At 44.9% G+C, this 21,664-nt stretch overlaps 1 protein-coding gene across 2 annotated transcripts in view; it reads left to right on the forward strand.

The window, feature by feature from the left end:
• Window positions 1–21,664, forward strand: part of MAN2B2 (mannosidase alpha class 2B member 2) — a 144,286-nt gene that overhangs the window by 77,533 nt on the left and 45,089 nt on the right. For both annotated transcript variants that reach the window (XM_063923658.1, XM_063923650.1), the window contains exons 5-11: window positions 1,968–2,083; window positions 2,947–3,124; window positions 3,914–4,109; window positions 5,104–5,294; window positions 15,801–15,954; window positions 18,389–18,510; window positions 20,201–20,466. In XM_063923658.1, the coding sequence (XP_063779728.1) occupies window positions 1,968–2,083; window positions 2,947–3,124; window positions 3,914–4,109; window positions 5,104–5,294; window positions 15,801–15,954; window positions 18,389–18,510; window positions 20,201–20,466 (1,223 nt within the window). The remainder of the gene's footprint in view (window positions 1–1,967; window positions 2,084–2,946; window positions 3,125–3,913; window positions 4,110–5,103; window positions 5,295–15,800; window positions 15,955–18,388; window positions 18,511–20,200; window positions 20,467–21,664) is intronic.

A 21,664-nucleotide genomic window follows, 5' to 3' on the forward strand; every position in this document is an offset into this window, starting at 1 on the left:
TCAAATCCAATTGGTTTGAACCACTAAAGAATGTGGATTTGAAATATCTCACATGGAAAGTGACTATGTTACTGGCCCTGGCTTCGGCCGGGAGAGTATCTGAACTGGCGGCTTTGTCTTATAAAAGCCCTTATTTAATTTTCCATTCGACATAGGGCAGAGCTGCGGACGCGTCCGCATTTTCTCCCTAAGGTGGTATCAGCGTTTCACCTGAACCAGCCTATTGTAGTGCCTGCGGCTACAGACGACTTGAAGGACTCCAAGTTGTTGGACGTTGTCAGAGCCTTAAAAATATACATTTAAAGGACGGCTGGAGTCAGAAAATCTGACTCGCTGTTTATACTGTATGCACCCAACAAGTTGGGTGCACCTGCTTCTAAGCAGTCGATTGCTCGTTGGTTTTGTAACAAAATTCAACTTGTACATTCTGTGGCAGGCCTGCCACAGCCTAAATCTGTTAAGGCCCATTCCGCAAGGAAGGTGGGCTCATCTTGGGCGGCTGCCCGAGGGGTCTCGGCATTACAACTCTGCCGAGCAGCTACGTGGTCAGGGGAGAACACGTTTGTAAATTTTTACAAATTTGATACCCTGGCAAAGGAGGACCTGGAGTTCTCTCATTCGGTGCTGCAGAGTCATCCGCACTCTCCCGCCCGTTTGGGAGCTTTGGTATAATCCCCATGGTCCTTTCAGGAACCCCAGCATCCACTTAGGACGATAGAGAAAATAAGAATTTACTTACCGATAATTCTATTTCTCGGAGTCCGTAGTGGATGCTGGGCGCCCATCCCAAGTGCGGATTATCTGCAATACTTGTACATAGTTATTGTTAACTAATTCGGGTTATTGTTTAGGAAGCCATCTTTCAGAGGCTCCTCTGTTATCATACTGTTAACTGGGTTTAGATCACAAGTTGTACGGTGTGATTGGTGTGGCTGGTATGAGTCTTACCCGGGATTCAAAATCCTCCCTTATTGTGTACGCTCGTCCGGGCACAGTACCTAACTGGAGTCTGGAGGAGGGTCATAGGGGGAGGAGCCAGTACACACCACCTGACCTGTAAAAGCTTTACTTTTGTGCCCTGTCTCCTGCGGAGCCGCTATTCCCCATGGTCCTTTCAGGAACCCCAGCATCCACTACGGACTCCGAGAAATAGAATTATCGGTAAGTAAATTCTTATTATTCCTCCCCAGAGTTACCAATCAAATGCTAATTTGTATTCTAGTACTGATTAGAAAATGAAAGTTAATATTGACTGGTTGCTGTGGGTTACAGCACATTTTCCCAGCATAGCAGTTTTCCTGTTTCCCCAATACAACAGAGTTGCAGATGAAATTTAGATGGACAGTAGCATACATTTACTGTAAGGGGCGTTCTTGGTCAGTGACTAGGAGGTAATGGGGACGGCTGAAAAGACGCACTGAGATGTTGCAAGTTATGGGAGTGATGCAGGTGTGTCGCTGATAGTGGTTGCCAACAAATACACTGAATTGCTAGCATATCAAACCATACGTGGGTGGACAAATTGCACCTGCCACAGGGCTGCGGCAAGTTTAGATGATGCATATAAGAAGCCCTTGCACATTTGGACGCAAAGATGTACTCGAGAGAAGGGCTTTTGTAGTGGTATGAGCATAAAGGTGCACATGTGACTGCGGCAAAAGACTCTGCATGCTGTAGCGCCTTTACCCGACTCAGAATTAGCCCATATATTGTCGGTGTCTTGATTCAACTTTATTTATCAATGGTGTCAAAAATACTAATGTTCACCTTAGACATTTCCCTATGATGGGCTAAGGACCAGAATTCTGTTTTGAACCAGTATTCTTTGTCATGCAAAAAAAAAAGTGATTGAACAGCTGTTTGTTGCAGTTGTCAGGGCTGAATAAACCTAACAAGAAGAAGGTTCGTTACATTTTTTTTTTTTTTGTAACCGTATATTTTTTGCTTTGTTTTTTTTATTTTTTTAGAAACTTCAGTTTGTTTGGAGAGGCTCTCGCTCCTTAGCAGGAACACAAGAGATCTTTACGCATGTCATGGACCAGTTCAGTTACTGTACCCCGTCCTCCCTACCGTTTTCCAGCAGGTGATCTAAAGAGTAGAAATTAGTGATAAGCATAAAGTGATTGCATATAATGGAACCTGTCAGCTGTACTTGATTACTAATGAACAAAGACCAAGTAGCGCTCAACAATCAGTAAATGAATTAATTTATTTATAAAAAAGAAACAACAGACCTCCCGGGAGTATAATGCAAATTAATAAACATATAATTGTTGAATACAATCTTCCTAAAACATCCAATAAAAGCCTTAGTAAAAAAAAAAAAAATTACTGGATATGAGTTCTTTTGGTGTATAAACCCCAGCGGTAGCGTACAGGATAAATTAGCAAGGTTTGCACTGTTACAGTTGATAAAAATGTGAAAGTCTGTGTGCATAACAAGTCACTCACTTCATGTATGTAGATCCCGGGCGATCCTTAATCCATTTGAGTGTGTCCTGGGTCCGGCACTCCTATAGGAAATGGATCCCTGGTTATCTGCAATTCTGTGCTCAAATGCACATGTGGGCAATCATTACCATGCAAATTGACTGGTACTTTGATCCTAGCCACTAGATTGTTGGCAGCGGGGGGAGTCCGGAGCAATCTCCGTCAGCCGGCCAGTGATGACCTGCCAGTGATGTCGGTTCACTGGGGACTAGTGACATAACTGAGGCATCAGGCTCAGTGGGCCTCAGTGATATCACTGGTTCTTAATGAATGGAAAGGCTTCATTGTCACAAATATTCAGTTCTCAAAACCTCTACCACAATTTTACACAACTGGTGCACTTTAAATGTGCTTTATACATGTCCCTGCTGTAGTGAGCTGTACACGGATAGACAATGCATCATGTATGTACATTGGATTGTTGTCTTATGATGTTTGTTACTCTCTCCCTGGTAGATCAGGATTTTACTGGAATGGAGTTGTACTGTTCCCTGACCCACCGAAGGACGGGGTTTATCCCAACATGAGTCTCCCTGTTACAGGTGACAGCATTCAGCAGTATGCAGAAACCATGGTGAAGAATATTAAGATGAGGGCAGCGTGGTTTAGAAGTAATGATGTTTTGTGGCCGTGGGTAAGTCCTGTGCGCTTTCTGTCCCATCTACTAGTAGTTTACGTGATTCCGCTTCATAGTACATACAGTATGCCGGAAAACTACCAGATAATCACTGGGATCCGCAGTCAACAGAGGTCCATCCTGCTTATAGTGCTGTTTCATTATGAAGGTATAATTAATTACAGAATGATTGTGTAATGAGAGGTAGGCACCGTAGAGCAAATAATAAAGTACCTAAGCATAGAGTATACAAAACTTGCTGAGCATGCTGTGACTTGTAGTCCCCTTTTAGTAGAAGGGCCAAATGTTGCATCTGTGTGTTGTTTTTGTCTTAGCTTGGCATTGGGTGTGCTTGGTATATACGATGCTGGACTATGGGGGTCATTCAGACCCTGCCGCAGTAGTGGGCCGCAGTGCAGTTCGCTGATGGCGGCAAACCGCGCATGCACAGTGGCTGCACGGACACACACATTTGCGATTGCATCCACCGTGGATGCAACCGCAATGCGGTTGATAGGCTGGCGTTTGCGGGGCGGTGAAGGAGATGATGGGGGATTGGGGGGGGGGGGGGGGGGGGGTCCGGGACTGTTTTTGGAGCAACTGCGTGATGTCACATGAAGCTGCTCCAAAAAAAACCAATGGCGGCATACTACCTGACAGTATGTCAGTAACCCAGATATATATAATTTCTTTTCTTGCGCTTGGTAACTAACGATTTAAATGTATTATATATCTTAAATCTATTTTTTATTATCTTCATTTGTATTGTAGGGAACAATCTAATTGGGTTTATGTTACTCTTGGCAGGGGTGTGACAAGCAGTTCTTCAATTCCTCTGTCCAGTTTCAGAACATGGACCTGTTACTGGAATATATAAATAGTCACGCAGAGTTTGGAGTGGCTGTGCAGTACTCTACCCTCAGAGACTACTTCACAGGCGTACATGAGAGAAACATGACCTGGGAGGTGCGTGGTGGTCAGGATTTCCTCCCTTACTCCTCAGGTGTGTTGTGACCACAGTTAGAGGCACATACTATATGGCCTCACAGTTGCCCCTTTGCAGGGCTTCCTTATACTGCTTGTAGTAACCATTTAGTTGTTTAGTTTATGTGAAGTTTTGTAAACATTACCTTGATCCAGGCCTGGCCAACCTGTGACTCGCCAGCTGTTGGGAAACTACACATCCCATCATGCCCTGCCATAGTTTCAGCATTCCCTAATAGTCTCACAACTGCTGGAGAGCCACAGGTAGGCCAGTCCTGCCTTGTCCTAACCACATGTAACACATACAGTATATATAGTTGTGTGTTTCTTTCTTAGAAATAATAGTGATAGAAATAGATTTATTCCCATCCCCTCAAGGTGGGTACACACTGATATATATATATCTGCCGATCAATTGATCGGCAGACCTATATATGAACGGATCGGTCAGTGTGTTGAGCATACACACTGCCCGATCCGTCGGGGACTGACGTCATGAACTGGGCGGATGTGTACACACGCCCACCCAGTTCAGCTGTCAGTCACCACTGGCTGCCGCAGCATGTGTACGGGCGGGCGGTCGGCCGGCCAGCCAGCCGACCGCCCGTACACACACACACAGCGACGCACCAATTTATCTGTAGATATATTGGCCATCGGCTGTGCTGCGGGGCCGTCACGATATGTCTGTGAACGACGAGTTCAGACATATCGCCCATACACTGGCCGACGGACCCGCGATATATCGTCCGTTCAATAGAACGGCCGATATATCGGCAAGTGTGTACCCACCTTAAGTCTGTGCGATCTTTAAAGCTGACCTGTCGCCTACACAGAGTGTGGGCAGCGATGTTGTTGGGTAAACCAATATTCATGAGCTTGCAACAAGGAAACTGGAGTTATTGCCGAGGCGTGAGGCATATTGCATATTACTGAGACTAGCTGCAGTTCATGGTTATTGAATTCATTTATTACTTTTTGTTTATTATTAACTTTTTATTTTGTATTTGTAGATGTGTATCAAGCTTGGACAGGGTTCTTTGCATCCCGCAACGTCCTGAAAGGAGCATCCCGCAGGGCCAGCTCACTGCTGTATGCCGGGGAGTCAGCGTACACTCAGTACCTGGTGAAGCATCCGTCTGGAGCGGTGTGCAGGATGTGGGCTCTGGAGCAGCTGCAGGCCCTACGATGGGCCGTCTCCGAGGTACAGTAACATATAGATAATTCAGTAACATATAGATGATTCCACTTGAGCACCAGATAAGTATAGTGAGCGCTCTAACCCTTACGTCATGCTGCTGGGGTGGCTTAATTTTCTTTGCCACTAAGGACTGGGAGGAAATGGTGACGTGAAGGGGACATTAACTAATAAGCCGGTGTTAGGAACCAACTTTTAAATGGCTGCTGACCTGCGTCCAATTAAAAGGCGTCGCATACCCATGGCAGGGGGTAAATGTGGCGAGTCTTAGCTGGCATTCTTTTGAGCAGGTACTACCAACCTTTTTCAGTAGTCATTCCTGGGCATTGCTGGGTAACTACTAGTGGCATATAAACTCTATTAGCATAATTACCTGCATTGCTATCATCAAGTTAATGGTATAATAGTGGCATATTACAGCTCCTGGAATATTAATTGGCAGCATTGTTAGAATATTACTGTACCACTACTAGTATGTCCTCATACACCTTGCTTCAGTGCGCCACGTAGCTGGAGATGCCTGGCGTGATTGAGCTGACATGTCCCGTGCAACTACGTAAGCATCAGGTGTCTTATACACATCGTTATGCTCTGCTGATTAAAATTATATGCGGCATATCTATATTCTCTGTGTCTGTGGCTGTAACTGCATACAAAATATTACATTAGTGTTTTCTAGGGTCCTAGTGCCCAGAATGTATTTCTAACAATATCTTCTGCCATCTATTTTACCCTGTGTTGTGACAGGTTTTCCAGTACCTCAATCAGAGAGGCTTTCACATGGTTATTATAACTAACATCCTGTATAATAAAAGGCTAATGCAGTTCCTCAGCTCTATAGGGGGAATTCAGGTGTTTTGACTGCTGGTGTACACTAGATGGTGCCAGACGGAGCAATACAAGTGTTGCTCCTTTCGAGCGTTGACAGTTCTGTAATTTTGACAAGCTGGTAACTATATTATTTATCTAGCCCCACCATACTCGCATCTCCTTACAATTGGGAAGAGACACAGGGGTACATTTACTGGGTGTGGTACTGTATGTTGATAGCTATCCTGTTCGCATGACAATGTCCACGTGGTCAACGCTAAAACTGTTGATAATGTGGCTGGATCCTAATTTTACTAAGTAGCATTCTTTAAAGCTGCTGTCTTCAGCAGTTTCAACCATTGGCTTTAAAGGCACAATAACATTAAGTACATATCAGGCTTTGTATTTAATATTATTGCCTCTTTAATCACTGCCTGGCATGGTTACATTAAATGTGACCACACAAGGCTGGGCTTTCTCTGAGATGGTCGCATCAGATGCAACCAGTCAGAAACACCCTCTGAGCGGCTGCTGCTCACAGAAGGACCCCCCGCCCCCATCTGCTTCCTGGTTGCCTCCCCCAGTGCCTGCCATGCAGCTAATCACTGCTGATAGGTCAGCCCCGCAGCACCCCAGGGCTGCAGATATTAGCAGCTGCTGAGAAAATTTAAATAAGCAGCCCCTGAACTTTCATGCGCCCACCCTGCAGAGAGGAGCAGTCGCCATGAAAATATAGAGTTGCGATAGCTCGCTCATCGATGCTATGGTATATTGGCCATCAATGTTTTTGTAATAAATATAAATATATATTATATATAACACAATAGTATCTTTATCTCGCGCCAACCTGGGAGCAGCACAACGGGAGACATCTTTGTTGGGAGACCTCAAAAGCATACAAGGAAAAACACAAAATTCCCAAGTGCGCTAAAGTGAAATGTAATTACACAATTCTTCTAATGTTCGTAGGAATGTAGACTGGAGGATGTTTAACTCTGGGGACCTGTAACAGACACCCCTCACCAAATAGTCACCCAAACAAGAGGCCAACAGGCCAATTAGTAAAAAGTTATTTTAATAACATACATTTGAACATATACATTTTTTTACAGTTCAAAATTAAAATTGTGTCAATAAGTACAACCAAAAAAATACACAACCAACACGTTTGTTAGATGGACTTTAGATACTCCCTCACCTATTACAAGGTGCGAGCTCGAAAGGGAGTATCTTCACAAATTAGGTTGCGATTTTCTGACTGACAAAGCCAACGCGTTTCGTCTTATCGACTTCATCAGGGGTGGCAAATATGAAAAAAAGAACTAATTTGCTCTTGATGAGTTTGTATACAGAGGGTCATGACCTCAGATGTGAAGTTGATCAGAATCTCCTATGTCGAGACTTAGTGGATGGAATTCTTATATTGAGGCTCCTAATTGGAGCTTAATTGATAATCCCACTTGAAAGTGTATTCTGTTAAAATTGGTGTTTTTTGCAAACTACCTCAAGTGTAGAGTTGATCAGAATCTCCTATATCAAGGTTTAGTGGATGGAGCTCTTATATCGAGGCTCCTAATTGGAACTTAAATGCTGATCCCTCTAAGGAGTGTATTCTGTTAAAATTGGTGTTTTTTTACAAACTACCTTAAAACTAATACGACATGATTCTTTATAGAGTCACCTAGGGAAACTATTAATTATAGTCTCTTAGGAGTATTGACAACCATATGTCGGCGTTTTTGTAAACTGCCTAAGGTGTGGTGTCCAACTCTTATAGTGAAGACTATTTCTCTAACGTCCTAAGTGGATGCTGGGGACTCCGTAAGGACCATGGGGAATAGTGGCTCCGCAGGAGACTGGGCACATCTAAAGAAAGCTTTAGGACTATCTGGTGTGCACTGGCTCCTCCCCCTATGACCCTCCTCCAAGCCTCAGTTAGATCTCTGTGCCCGAACGAGAAGGGTGCACACTAGGGGCTCTCCTGAGCTTCTTAGTGAAAGTTTTAGTTAGGTTTTTTATTTTCAGTGAGACCTGCTGGCAACAGGCTCACTGCATCGAGGGACTAAGGGGAGAAGAAGCGAACTCACCTGCGTGCAGAGTGGATTGGGCTTCTTAGGCTACTGTACATTAGCTCCAGAGGGACGATCACAGGCCCAGCTTGGATGGGTCCCAGAGCCGCGCCGCCGGCCCCCTTACAGAGCCAGAAGGCAGAAGAGGTCCGGAAAATCGGCGGCAGAAGACGTCCTGTCTTCAACAAGGTAGCGCACAGCACTGCAGCTGTGCGCCATTGCTCTCAGCACACTTCGGTCACTGAGGGTGCAGGGCGCTGGGGGGGAGCGCCCTGAGACGCAATAAAAACACCTTAGATGGCAAAAAAATGCATCACATATAGCTCCTGGGCTATATGGATGCATTTAACCCCTGCCAGAATACATAGAAAAACAGGAGATAAGGCCGCCGATAAGGGGGCGGAGCCTATCTCCTCAGCACACTGGCGCCATTTTCCCTCACAGCTCCGTTGGAGGGAAGCTCCCTGGCTCTCCCCTGCAGTCACTACACTACAGAGAGGGTTAAAAAAGAGAGGGGGGCACTAATTAGGCGCAGTATTAACTATACAGCAGCTATAAGGGGAAAAACACTTATATAAGGTTATCCCTGTATATATATATATATAGCGCTCTGGTGTGTGCTGGCAAACTCTCCCTCTGTCTCCCCAAAGGGCTAGTGGGGTCCTGTCCTCTATCAGAGCATTCCCTGTGTGTGTGCTGTATGTCGGTACTTTTGTGTCGACATGTATGAGGAGAAAAATAATGTGGAGACGGAGCAGATTGCCTGTAATAGTGATGTCACCCCCTAGGGGGTCGACACCTGAGTGGATGAACTGTTGGAAGAAATTACGTGACAGTGTCAGCTCTGTATAAAAGACAGTGGTTGACATGAGACAGCCGGCTACTCAGCTTGTGCCTGTCCAGACGTCTCATAGGCCGTCAGGGGCTCTAAAGCACCCGTTACCTCAGATGGCAGATATAGACGCCGACACGGATACTGACTCCAGTGTCGACGGTGAAGAGACAAATGTGACTTCCAGTAGGGCCACAAGTTACATGATTGAGGCAATGAAAAATGTTTTACACATTTCTGATAATACGAGTACCACCAAAAAGGGGTATTATGTTCGGTGAGGAAAAACTACCTGTAGTTTTCCTGAATCTGAGAAATCAAATGAGGTGTGTGATGATGCGTGGGTTTCCCCCGATAACAACTGATAATTTCTAAAATGTTATTGGCATTATATCCTTTCCCGCCAGAGGTTAGGGTGCGTTGGGAAACACCCCCTAGGGTGGATAAAGCGCTCACACGCTTGTAAGGGCTCTAGATAGGGACAGTATATTTTTGCCTATAGAGCATTTAAAAGATGCATTTCTATATATGCGTGATGCACAGCGGAATATTTGCCGACTGGCATCAAGTCTAAGTTTGTTGTCCATTTCTACCAGTAGAGGGTTATGGACACGTCAGTGGTCAGGTGATGCGTATTCCAAACGGCATTTGGAAGTATTGCTTTATTAAGGGGAGGAGTTATTTGGGGTCGGTCTTTCAGACCTGGTGGCCACGGCAACAGCTGGGAAATCCACGTTTGTACCCCAGGTCGCCTCTCAACATGAGAAGACGCCGTATTATCAGGCGCAGTCTTTTCGTGGACAAGCGGGCAAAAGGTTCCTCATTTCTGCCCCGTGACAGAGGGAGAGAAAAAAGGCTGCAGAAATCAGCCAGTTCCCAGGAACAGAAACCCTCTGCCAAGCCCTCAGTATACGCGGGGGCTTTACAAGCAGAATCGGGCACGGTGGGGGGCCCGTCTCAATGAATTTTAGCGCGCAGTGGGCTCACTCGCAAGTAGACCCCTGGATCCTTCAGGTGATATCTCAGGGGTGCAAATTAGAATTCGAGACGTCTCCCCCTCGCCGTTTCCTAAAGTCGGCTTTACCGATGTCTCCTTCTGACAGGGAGACAGTTTTGGAAGCCATTCACAAGCTGTATTCCCAGCAGGTGATAATCAAGATACCCCTCCTGCAACAGGGAACGGGGTATTATTCCACACTGTTGTGGTACCGAAGCCGGACGGCTCGGTGAGACCGATTCTAAATCTAAAATCTTTGAACACTTACATACAGAGGTTCAAATTCAAGATTGAGTCACTCAGAGCAGTGATTGCGAACCTGGAAGAAGGGGACTACATGATGTCTCGGGACATCAAGGATGCTTACCTTCATGTCAAATTTACCCTTCTCACCAAGGGTACCTCAGGTTTATTGTACAGAACTGTCACTATCAGTTCAGACGCTGCCGTATGGATGGTCCACGGCACCCCGGGTCTTTACCAAGGTAATGGCCGAAATGATGATATTCCTTCGAAGGAAGGGAATTTTAGTTATCCCTTACTTGGACAATTCCCTGATTAAGGGTAAGATCCAGGGAACAGTTGGAGGTCGGTGTAGCACTATCTCAGGTAGTGTTGCGGCAGCACGATTGGATTTTCAATATTCCAAAATCGCAGCTGGTTCCGACGACGTGTCTTCTGTTCCTAGGGATGATCCTGGACACAGTCCAGAAAAAGCTGTTTCTCCCGGAGGAGAAAGCCAGGGAGTTATCCGAGCTAGTCAGGAACCTCCTAAAACCGAGCCAAGTCTCAGTGCATCAGTGCACAAGGGTTCTGGGTAAAATGGTGGCTTCCTACGAAGCAATCCCATTCGACAGATTCCACGCAAGAACTTTCCAGTGGGACCTGCTGGACAAATGGTCCGGGTCGCATCTTCAGATGCATCAGCGGATAACCCTGTCACCAAGGACAAGGGTGTCCCTCCTGTGGTGGTTGCAGAGTGCTCATCTTCCAGAGGGCCGCAGATTAGGCATTCAGGACTGGGTCCTGGTGACAACGGATGCCAGCCTGCGAGGCTGGAAAGCAGTCACACAGGGAAGGAATATCCAGGGCTTATGGTCAAGCCTGGAGACATCACTTCACATAAATATCCTGAAGCTAAGGGACATTTTACAATGCTCTAAGCTTAGCAAGACCTCTGCTTCAAGGTCAGCCGGTGTTGATCCAGTAGGACAACATCACGGCAGTCACCCACGTAAACAGACAGGGTGACACAAGAAGCAGGAGGGCAATGGCAGAAGCTGCAAGGATTCTTCGCTGGGCGGAAAATCATGTGATAGCACTGTCAGCAGTATTCATTCCGGGAGTGGACAACTGGGAAGCAGACTTCCTCAGCACGACCTCCACCCGGGAGAGTGGGGACTTCACCCAGAAGTCTTCCATATGATTATAAACCGTTGGGAAAAACTCGACAGGTATTGCGCCAGGTCAAGGGACCCTCAGGCAATATCTGTAGAAGCCCTGGTAACACCGTGGGTGTACCAGTCAGTGTATGTGTTCCCTCCTCTGCCTCTCATACCCAAGGTACTGAGATTGATAAGATGGAGAGGAGTAAGCACTATATTCGTGGCTCCGGATTGGCCAAGAAGGACTTGGTAACCGGAACTTCAAGAGAGGCTCACGGAGGATCCGTGGCCTCTACCTCTAAGAAGGGACCTGCCCCAGCAAGGACCCTGTCTGTTCCAAGACTTACCGCGGCTGCGTTTGACGGCATGGCGGTTTTGAACGCCGGATCCTGAAGGAAAAAAGGCATTCCGGATGAAGTCATCCCTATCCTGATCAAAGCCAGGAAGGATGTAACCGCAAAACATTATCACCGCATTTGGCGAAAATATGTTGCGTGGTGCGAGGCCAGTAAGGCCCGACGGAGGAAATTCAACTGGGTCGATTCCTACATTTCCTGCAAACAGGAGTATCTATGGGCCTGAAATTGGGGTCCATTAAGGTTCAAATTTCGGCCCTGTCAATTTTCTTCCAAAAAGAACTAGCTTCAGTCCCTGAAGTTCAGACGTTTGTAAAAGGGGTACTGCATATACAGCCTCCTTTTGTGCCTCCAGTGGCACTTTGGGATCTCAATGTAGTTTTTGGGTTCCAAAAGTCACATTGGTTTGAACCACTTAAATCTGTGGAGTTAAAATATCTCACATGGAAAGTGGTCATGCTGTTGGCCCTGGCCTGGGCCAGGCGCGTGTCAGAATTGGCGGCTTTATCCTGTAAAAGCCCTTATCTGATTTTCCATTCGGACAGGGCGGAATTGAGGACTCGTCCTCAGTTTCTCCCTAAGGTGGTTTCAGCGTTTTCACCTGAACCAACCGATTGTGGTGCCTGCGGCTACTAGGGACTTGGAGGACTCCAAGTTGCTAGACGTTGTCAGGGCCCTGAAAATATATGTTTCCAGGACGGCTGGAGTCAGGAAAACTGACTCGCTGTTTATCCTGTATGCACCCAACAAGCTGGGTGCTCCTGCTTCTAAGCAGACTATTGCTCATTGGATTTGTAGTACAATTCAGCTTGCACATTCTGTGGCAGGCCTGCCACAGCCAAAAATCTGTAAATGTCCACTCCACAAGGAAGGGGGCTCATCTTGTGCGGCTGCCCGAGGGGTCTCGGCTTTACAACTTTGCCGAGCAGCTACTTGGTCAGGAGCAAATACGTTTGTAAAATTCTACAAAATTGATACCCTGGCTGAGGAGGACCTGGAGTTCTCTCATTTGGTGCTGCAGAGTCATCCGCACTCTCCCGCCCGTTTGGGAGCTTTGGTATAATCCCCATGGTCCTTACGGAGTCCCCAGCATCCACTTAGGACGTTAGAGAAAATAAGAATTTACTTACCGATAATTCTATTTCTCATAGTCCGTAGTGGATGCTGGGCGCCCATCCCAAGTGCGGATTGTCTGCAATACTGGTACATAGTTATTGTTACCAAAAAATCGGGTTATTGCTGTAGTGAGCCATCTTTTCTAGAGGCTCCTCTGTTATCATGCTGTTAACTGGGTTCAGATCACAAGTTGTACGGTGTGATTGGTGTGGCTGGTATGAGTCTTACCCGGGATTCAAAATCCTTCCTTATTGTGTACGCTCGTCCGGGCACAGTATCCTAACTGAGGCTTGGAGGAGGGTCATAGGGGGAGGAGCCAGTGCACACCAGATAGTCCTAAAGCTTTCTTTAGATGTGCCCAGTCTCCTGCGGAGCCACTATTCCCCATGGTCCTTACGGAGTCCCCAGCATCCACTACGGACTACGAGAAATAGAATTATCGGTAAGTAAATTCTTATTTTCTAGTTCAAATGTTGATCCATGGGAAAATAAAACTCAGGAATTATGTAGCTGGTTTGACAATCACAGAGAGATAAATGATGTAACTTCCTCAGTAAGTCTCACAGAATACATCCTGGGAGAGATTTGGCTGGGCTTGATGAAGTCTGATGGATGAAACGCGTTGGTGGTACCTCAATTGACTCTCCATTTTTAAGATAAGCACTATTTTCTTATCCTAAAAGTATTTATGCTCTTAGTTTTTTATTGTCAATTTTGTGTGCATTTTTTTAGCTTTACTTTTATGTAGTTCTAGTAACATCTTATGCCTATAATCTTTTAGCCCGCCTTTTTTAATTATGTCTTGTATAAATAAATATATTGTTATTTTTTTTTATAAAGAAACGTATCCTGCTAAATTCTTCATATTTATTTTAATCTATTAGACACTGTCGGTCGCTAATACCCCTATCCCTTTTTCATATATATATATATATATATATATATATATATATATATTTACAGTAAAATAATTTTGGATCTATTTTAAATAAATGTTTTTAGCCTAATTCATTCATCAAAAAAATCCTGACAATTTTTGAGCATTTTTTGCAAAAATTATTAGCTTGTCAAGTGGTTAAAACCTGCAGCCAAAGTCGCAGCTTAGTAAATTTACCCCACAATATTAAAATAAAACTGGGTATTGACAAACAGGTAAATAATTTAGAGGCCCCTGCTCGCAGGCTTACAATCTATACCACCATGCTAAGCGGTAGAAGGAGAGTGTTTTAATCTCACAAAGAGAACCTGTTATAGGTGATCTCCAGTCGACTGGTTATGTGACGTCTGCAGGCATCAATTTTCCCCGATCCAAAGTTTGTTCAGACGAATCTTTAACAAAAGAGGTGAACGCTTCCTTTGTTGTCAATTATTTTCTGGTTTATTTTTGTAATTCATTAAGAACGTTTTTCCATTTGACAAAGTAAAGTATTTTCTGTTTGCCAGTGGGGCTGATTAAAAAATATCCGCACAATGCTCAGCAGCTGCTGAATATATGCTGATGGCACAGGAGACGTGTGAAGGCAAAAGCCGCCCACTGCTGGCATCGCAGATCTGTCTTCTGCGTCCAAAGACACCACATTGGATCACCATCACACCCATCAGTTATGGCATCGGCCATCTGAGTGCACCTAAGGCTACTGAGAATGGCCGCCTCTTACCTACTGCCAAGGCCAGTTAATCTGTGTCAGAAGATGCAGACACTGACCCGTACCTATTTTCTGAAACACTGGCTGCAGTGGCCCCTTCCCTGCCCACAAATGGCCGCAGCATGTCAATTGTGCTGCGGGTTAGGGGACGCCCTGACCGTAGTTGAAGACACAAATCCTGCACATGCGCGATTCTCACACCATTGGGCACATCTCTGAATTAGATCTATTCCAGATCTTATATACTTCAGTGATGTAGGAAATAACTAAAGGGAGTATATACATTTTTATAACCACTGTGCTTGTGGCATATGGCTGCTGCTACTAGTACAGTATATCCATGACTGTTACGAACTGTATGACTACTAAGTGTGCATTGCTGGCATATTATAGTGTATTAGTTGCAGTTGTTGGAGAATGACTGATCTACAGTATGGAGCTTTTGTGGAGGTTCCAAATTCTGGGGCAGCAGTAGAGGCTACAACCAGCTTAGATAGAGGAGCTGTTCCTGTGATGATATTGTTAGCACTGCAGGGGGCAAGTACCCATTGGATATCGACAGTCATCCAGTCAACATGTTGGAACTGCCGACAAGCATCATGTCAACAGTGACTGGGTCGACATTCATCATGTCTACTCAGATGATATGTCGACATGATGAATTGTCAACAAACCATCCCTGGTGGCCTAGTGGTCACTTACTTACTTTTTCGTGGTCGCTCCAGCATCATTTTCAGGGTCCTGCTGGTCATGTGACAGGGACTTGCTTTGCAGATCTTTGGTGCACCTGCATTCAGGTGAGTAGTTCTCCCCTAATCCCTAATTCCCCCCCGGTGCCTGACCCTAACCTCACTCCGCAGTGTAACCTTCCTGCCGGCATCTAACCCTAACCGTCGGCATCCTGACACTGTCGACATTTTACATGGTGACTATTAAGATGTCGACATTGTGAACCTGTTGACAGTTTGAGGATGTTGACCTGGTGTCTGTCGACAGTTTGACCCGTGTCAACATTATGCATGTCGACATGGCTACTGTTGATTATGTGACAGGTATACTCACGGCTGCAAGTTCCTACTTTGATGTGTCGGGTACTGTATACTATGTAGTTGTGTATCACGCAGAGATCATTATGGAGTTGGGCAATGAGATGTAAGTGTTGTATTTAGCAAATCTCAGTGGTTACAGGTTAGGGTCCCTTATTCAGTCATAAAGTTGCTATTGCTAAGACACAGGATGTACATGGAATCAGAAGCAGATGTAATAAGCCCTTTACTTACTGGACGGCTGCTATGTTACAGGTCCAGCATCATGATGGCATCACTGGCACAGAGTCCCCGAAGGTCGGGGATATGTATATGGCACACTTGCATCAAGGAATGACCGGAGTGCGGAAGCTTATGGAAGCCATTGTTCTAGACCAGTTCTCTTCGGAGAAGAACGGGCACTCGGAAGGTACAGTATTTGTGGTATATTGCTGTAGCATAGCGCTGACGCCTTGTACAAACTGAAAGTAGCCGACTACAAATATGTCCTGGTATTTTCCATGGCTGGCTGACTAGAAGAAAGCGGGATGATTACGCCCTAAAGATGTTACTGAGGGGTGTAGGGTCTGATTACCTGTTATTTCTATGCCCACCTCACTCCTAACCCACCTACTTGATAAAATACTGTTTTGTACAAAACTACCCTGAGGGATTAGTTTAGTGCAGCATAGGGAGCAGAGTGTTTGTGACTCTGTAGTGCACCACACTAAATATAAATATATAACACTCCAGGACCCATTTCTCCTTTCACATGCCTCTGAGTAGCTTTACACTGCCCGTATAGTCCATTTTCAAGTAACATTGTAGTGTGCCTCCGTATATCCTCACTAACAACAAGATGGCGATATACCAACATATAGACTATATACCTCTACCTAACCTTACATGTGTTGGTGTATAGGGACTGACGAGCTGCCCTGTGGGTGAGCACTGTGTCCTTATTCCTGGGCATTTGGGAAATGTGTCCCTTTAATTCCATGCATTCCCGCAGCATTGTTTGAGGCATTAAGAGGATAATTTTGGGGCAAGGGCTGAGGTTGCCACGGTGTGTCCATGCCTCCATGTGGCGTGATCAAGTCCCCTTTCCATGCACGTGTCACTGTCTTGTCTTCATTATGGACAAACTACTAGATCCTCATACAGTATGCCACTATATACAGGAGCTAATTTGCCACCATATTGCCAATGAGTCACAATAGTTTCATATGCCCCATGTAGTGTGTGGTGACACTGTACATTGTACAGTGTTGCTTTACCCTCACACATGCCCAAAGTACTTCCCCCTCTACTGTGTAGGTGAGTCTTTGGGAGCAGCGGGACAGGTCACCCCGGGCTGTCACCCTTTTCAACAGAATTCTGCTTTAGGGGAAAACAACCAATCAGCTCCTGTCATTATACTGGCTGTGTTTTAGAAATGGCAACTAGGAGCTGATTGGTTAGTACTTTATCTCTCTCCAATCTTTGATATATCTCCCCCATGTGTCACATAGTTGGGTCCTTGCGGTTTGGCAGGTCAGTCACTCTGAAATGCCGTTGGGGTCAATTCAGTTGGCTTTCATGTGCTAACAAGCATTTCCATAATGCTTGGCAATGCACACATTTGCCATCTATGGTAATCACTACATCGCTCACTGGGGGTAATTCTGAGTTGATAGCAGCAGGAACTTTGTTAGCAGTTGGGCAAAACCATGTGCACTGCAGGGGAGGCAGATATAACATGTGCAGAGAGAGTTAGATTTGGGTGTGGTGTGTTCAATCTGCAATCTAAATTGCAGTGTAAAAATAAAGCAGCCAGTATTTACCCTGCACAGAAACAAAATAACCCACCCAAATCTAACTCTGAGCATGCACGCACCACCGACACCAAGGGTCGTTAATGACCTGCGTTGCCGCTCATTGGTCGTCGTCGCCGGCATACACACTTTCCGAGAAAGTGTCGCTCAGGAATGGTGAAAATGAGCAACGTCGTTCATTTTATCGGCAAGTGTGTATGCACCTTTAGGGGTCTATTTACTAAGCTTTGGAGAGAGATAAAGTACCAACCAGCTCCTAACTGTCATTATTCAAAGCCAGTCTGTAACATGGCAGTTAGGAGCTGTCACGCTGAACATATTCAATTAGCAGGGATTACTGCACGTTTGAATCCCCGATGTTTGACTGAACCTTGCAGCTTCATGAGCTGCGAGGTACAGTTCATGAGAAAATTGCAAAATTGGGGGTTCACATACGGAAAAACCCCATTCATTCTGCAGTTTACATGGAATCAGTGGGTTTCCGCGCGGTGACCCCCAATTTTGAGCACAGGAGAAAGTTTATTCAATTGAGCAGCCTTTCCCCGCGCTGCAGGAATTTTACCCAGCAATTGGCTAATTGAATATCCCTGTCTATCCCAGTCCACTTTCTCTCTCTCTCTCTCTCTCTCGTAGTAAATAGACCGTTGCTTAAATCAAAGTAACTGAGGTACTACTAAAGTCACCTGTGCTCAAGCATGGATATCGCTAAAACCTGGACTGTTAGTGTGCCTTGAGGACCGAGGCTGGGAATGCCTATTTAAATAATCACTGCTGTCTGGCATTGGCTGACAATGATGAAGATATGGCCACTTTTATTACAGTGAAGGCTTCTCTCATAGGGGGATATTTTAATAAAGCTTTGAGTGAGATAAAGTACAAACTAATCAGCTCCTGTCATTTTACAGGCTGTGAGTACCAACCAATCAGCTCCTGTTTCTCTCCACTTTGTCTCTCTCCAAGCTTTGATAAGTATCAAAATATCCAGTATTGCTGTTTACAGTACACAGTAATAATGGAGATTTTTTTCCCTTTTCGTTACATGTCCTACAGGCCACGTAAATATTACAGTTTACAACCCACTGGCATGGGACGTCACCACATATGTCACAGTGGCTCTGAACTTCTCTGTCAGTGCTGTGCATGATGAGTTTGGTCGGCTTGTGCCAGCGCAGGTATGTGTCCTATTTATTCTTTTATATTTCTGTGTCTTCTTCATAGTCTATAATCGTGTTTTGTTCATTTTCACTCTTCACTTGGTTAAAAATAAAATCCTGGCCTTGTTTTCCCGGAGGGGCAATGGCAATTAAGCTGCATTGGCTGGCCATGTCATTGAAGTGTAGAATAGCAAGTCTTGCAATGGGGGTGGACGTTTTGTAAGTGGAACCAACCTCGCCAATCTATTCACTAGGAACCAACAGCCACCATGGTACAAAGAACTGACTATTTGCTGTACATATGCAACAGTTACACATTAATTGCCGATGTTAAGGCAATGGCGTAATACAGCAAGTGTTGGGGATGTTTGAAGGATACGTGATTCTAGTGCATTCACCAGGTTCATTCTCAGTGGTGTAAAATAATTGCTGGGCACCATTCTAATTTATCCTGAATGTAAGTCCAGACAACTAAGTGGCTGTATCGTACTGTGCTCCGTAAGGTTATGGTTAAAGGGTAAATTGATTTAGCTGCACAGCTTGCACTGATTCTAATAAACCACCCACTGACTTTCTACATTGTCATAGAAAAGAAGAAGGGTGATCATTACTGGCGGTCTTATTTTGGGCCTGTCCTCAGGACTTGAACTTAGTTCTCCCTTTCAAAGCTGTATTCATACTAATTCAACATAGAGGCCTTAGTCATGTTTGTTAGCAACACAGAAAAGCACAGTAATGGGCAAATCATGTTGCAGTGCAGGTGGGGCAGTTGTAACATGTGCAGAGAGATTTAGATTTCGGTGGGTTATATTGTTTCTGTGCAGGGTAAATACTGGCTGCTTTATTTTTACACTGCAATTTAGACTTCAGTTTGAACACACCCCTCCCAAACCTAACTCTCTCTGCACATGGCAGGAACAAACCCTAAAGTAGTAAAAAGATACAAGCTGCCGCTGGTTTCAATGTAAAAAAAAAGAACTACAATTACTGTACTATAAGTAGTAATGCACCTGCTTCTAAGAAATACAGTATGAGTACAGTATGTTAGATGTTGCCTGTGTAGAAGTAACCTGTCTATGGGGGGAATTCAATTAGCCACAGTAATTTACTGCAGGCTTATTGACCCCCTACAACTAGCCCAGGTCTCATCTGGGATTTTTTTTTCTGGAACTCCGCAGGCTCCCCCCAAAAATCCCAGATAATTAGCCTGTTTTCATGATCGTAGCAGTGAATACACATAGGTCCATGAACTTATCACGGATTCTATGGGTGGTATTCAATTGTTTGAAAAGCCGGATGGGTGTCTGTTTTTTCCTGTCTATTAGATAGGAAAAAAACAGGCACCCAACTGACTTTTCAAACAATTAAATACCCCCCTGTGTGTTATCACCCGAAAACAGAACATTTAACGGGCGCAAAAAACGGGCTCTAATTGAATAACCCAACAGCTAAAAAATGTGGAAAAGCTTGAGGCTACCCCTGTTTTTGTACCTGTTAAATTCTTGGGGCTAATTGAATTACCCCGTATGTGTTCATTCTATTATATGAGCACAAATCTAGGCCTCTTTTGCTATGCTTACATTTCACTCCCTGGTTGCATTATCGCGTTTATCTTGAGGGATTTTTGTTATTTATATGTAAGGAGCTTATTATCCAACTTTTACACTGCACTTATTTATTTTCCACTGGACTTAATAATATATTGCAGATTGAAAACTCCACTGAGCCCGGCCATGCTTTTGATCTATATGTGCTTGTTACTCTGCATGGTGTTAGCTATAGGAGATACTCATTAGAGATTGACAGTGCACGGTCTGGAAAGAAGGCAGTGGCTGCGGGAAGACCGGTGAAGTTTGACAGACAACCCTCGAGCAGTGCACAAAACGTCAAGCCAAGGTTGATACCAGTGATGAACGACTGCTACATATTGTGGATTGACCAGAACACAAACTTGCTCCATAGTATAACAGACAGGTGAGATTTATGAGAATAGTGAATGTAAGAAGTACTGTAGTCCTTTGATCACTTCAATACATAATTCATTTTAGTTTCATTGTGACACCATCGCGAAACCAATGTAGGAAGCCTTTATACGTTTCAGTTTGTGTGCTACAGGAAGGAATGCAGAATTTGAAGGTGGTAAACCTCATGTTTTATTTCATGCCTGTAAGCACAGCATACAGTAGCTATCTTATGTACAGGTGTTGGGTGTGTGCACATGTGTGGGAGAATAACTTACTGCCTGATTTATGTGCAATGCGTCTTACAATCCCCTGCATCCATATTCACATTTCCCCATTCCCCTTCTAAGTAAGGTTGTGTGTTCCTCCACATTAGCCATTGCTCTATATTAAATCTGTCGTCTTTGAAAGAATGAGTGAGTAATTTTTTCTTCATAAGAGATATCTGTAAATCCAAGGAATTGAGTTTTGGCCTACTCTGGTAGGTTAAGTGAGATTCAGATCTGTTGACGGATGGTATACCGGCGGTCAAAATACCCGAATGACGGCATAAGCCCGGCATCTAAATCCCGACGGAGGTCAAAATATTGACAGTCTGAATCCCAATTGTAGGTAAAGCGCTGCAGGGAAGGGGGAGGAGGTTAGGTTGAGGCAGTAGTAGGGGAGTTAGGGTGCAGGGGGGTGGGGGAGGTTATGGTTAGGTACTGGGGAGTACCTATAGACACCCAAGAAGGGGAGGATAGGGTTAGGCACCAAGCAGGGTTGGTTAGGGTTAGGCACCTACAAGAGAGGGTTAGGGTGTTTACCGTGGGGCTGTCGGGATTTTGATGGTTGGGATGTTGCTGTCTGGCTCTATACAGTAATCACCATAACATTAAAACCACCTGCTTAATAATGTGTAGGTCCCTCTTAGGTCGACAAAACAGCTCTTACCCATTGAGCATGGACTACACAAGACCTGTGAAGGTGTCCTGTGGCATATGACGCCAAGACATTAGCAGCAGACTCTTTAAGTCCTTTAAGTTGTGACCACCTTACATGGCTCGGACTGGTTTTTCCAGCACGTCCCACAGATTGAGATCTGGGGAATTTGGATACCAAGTTAATAGCTGGAACTCTTTGTCATGTTCCTCAAACTGTTCCTGAACACTTTGTGCTCATTATGCTGTAGTGAAAGAAGCCACTGGCCTCAGGGAATATCTGCCTGTACA

Source organism: Pseudophryne corroboree, chromosome 1, assembly GCF_028390025.1.
Source record: "Pseudophryne corroboree isolate aPseCor3 chromosome 1, aPseCor3.hap2, whole genome shotgun sequence".
Lineage (NCBI taxonomy): Eukaryota > Metazoa > Chordata > Amphibia > Anura > Myobatrachidae > Pseudophryne > Pseudophryne corroboree.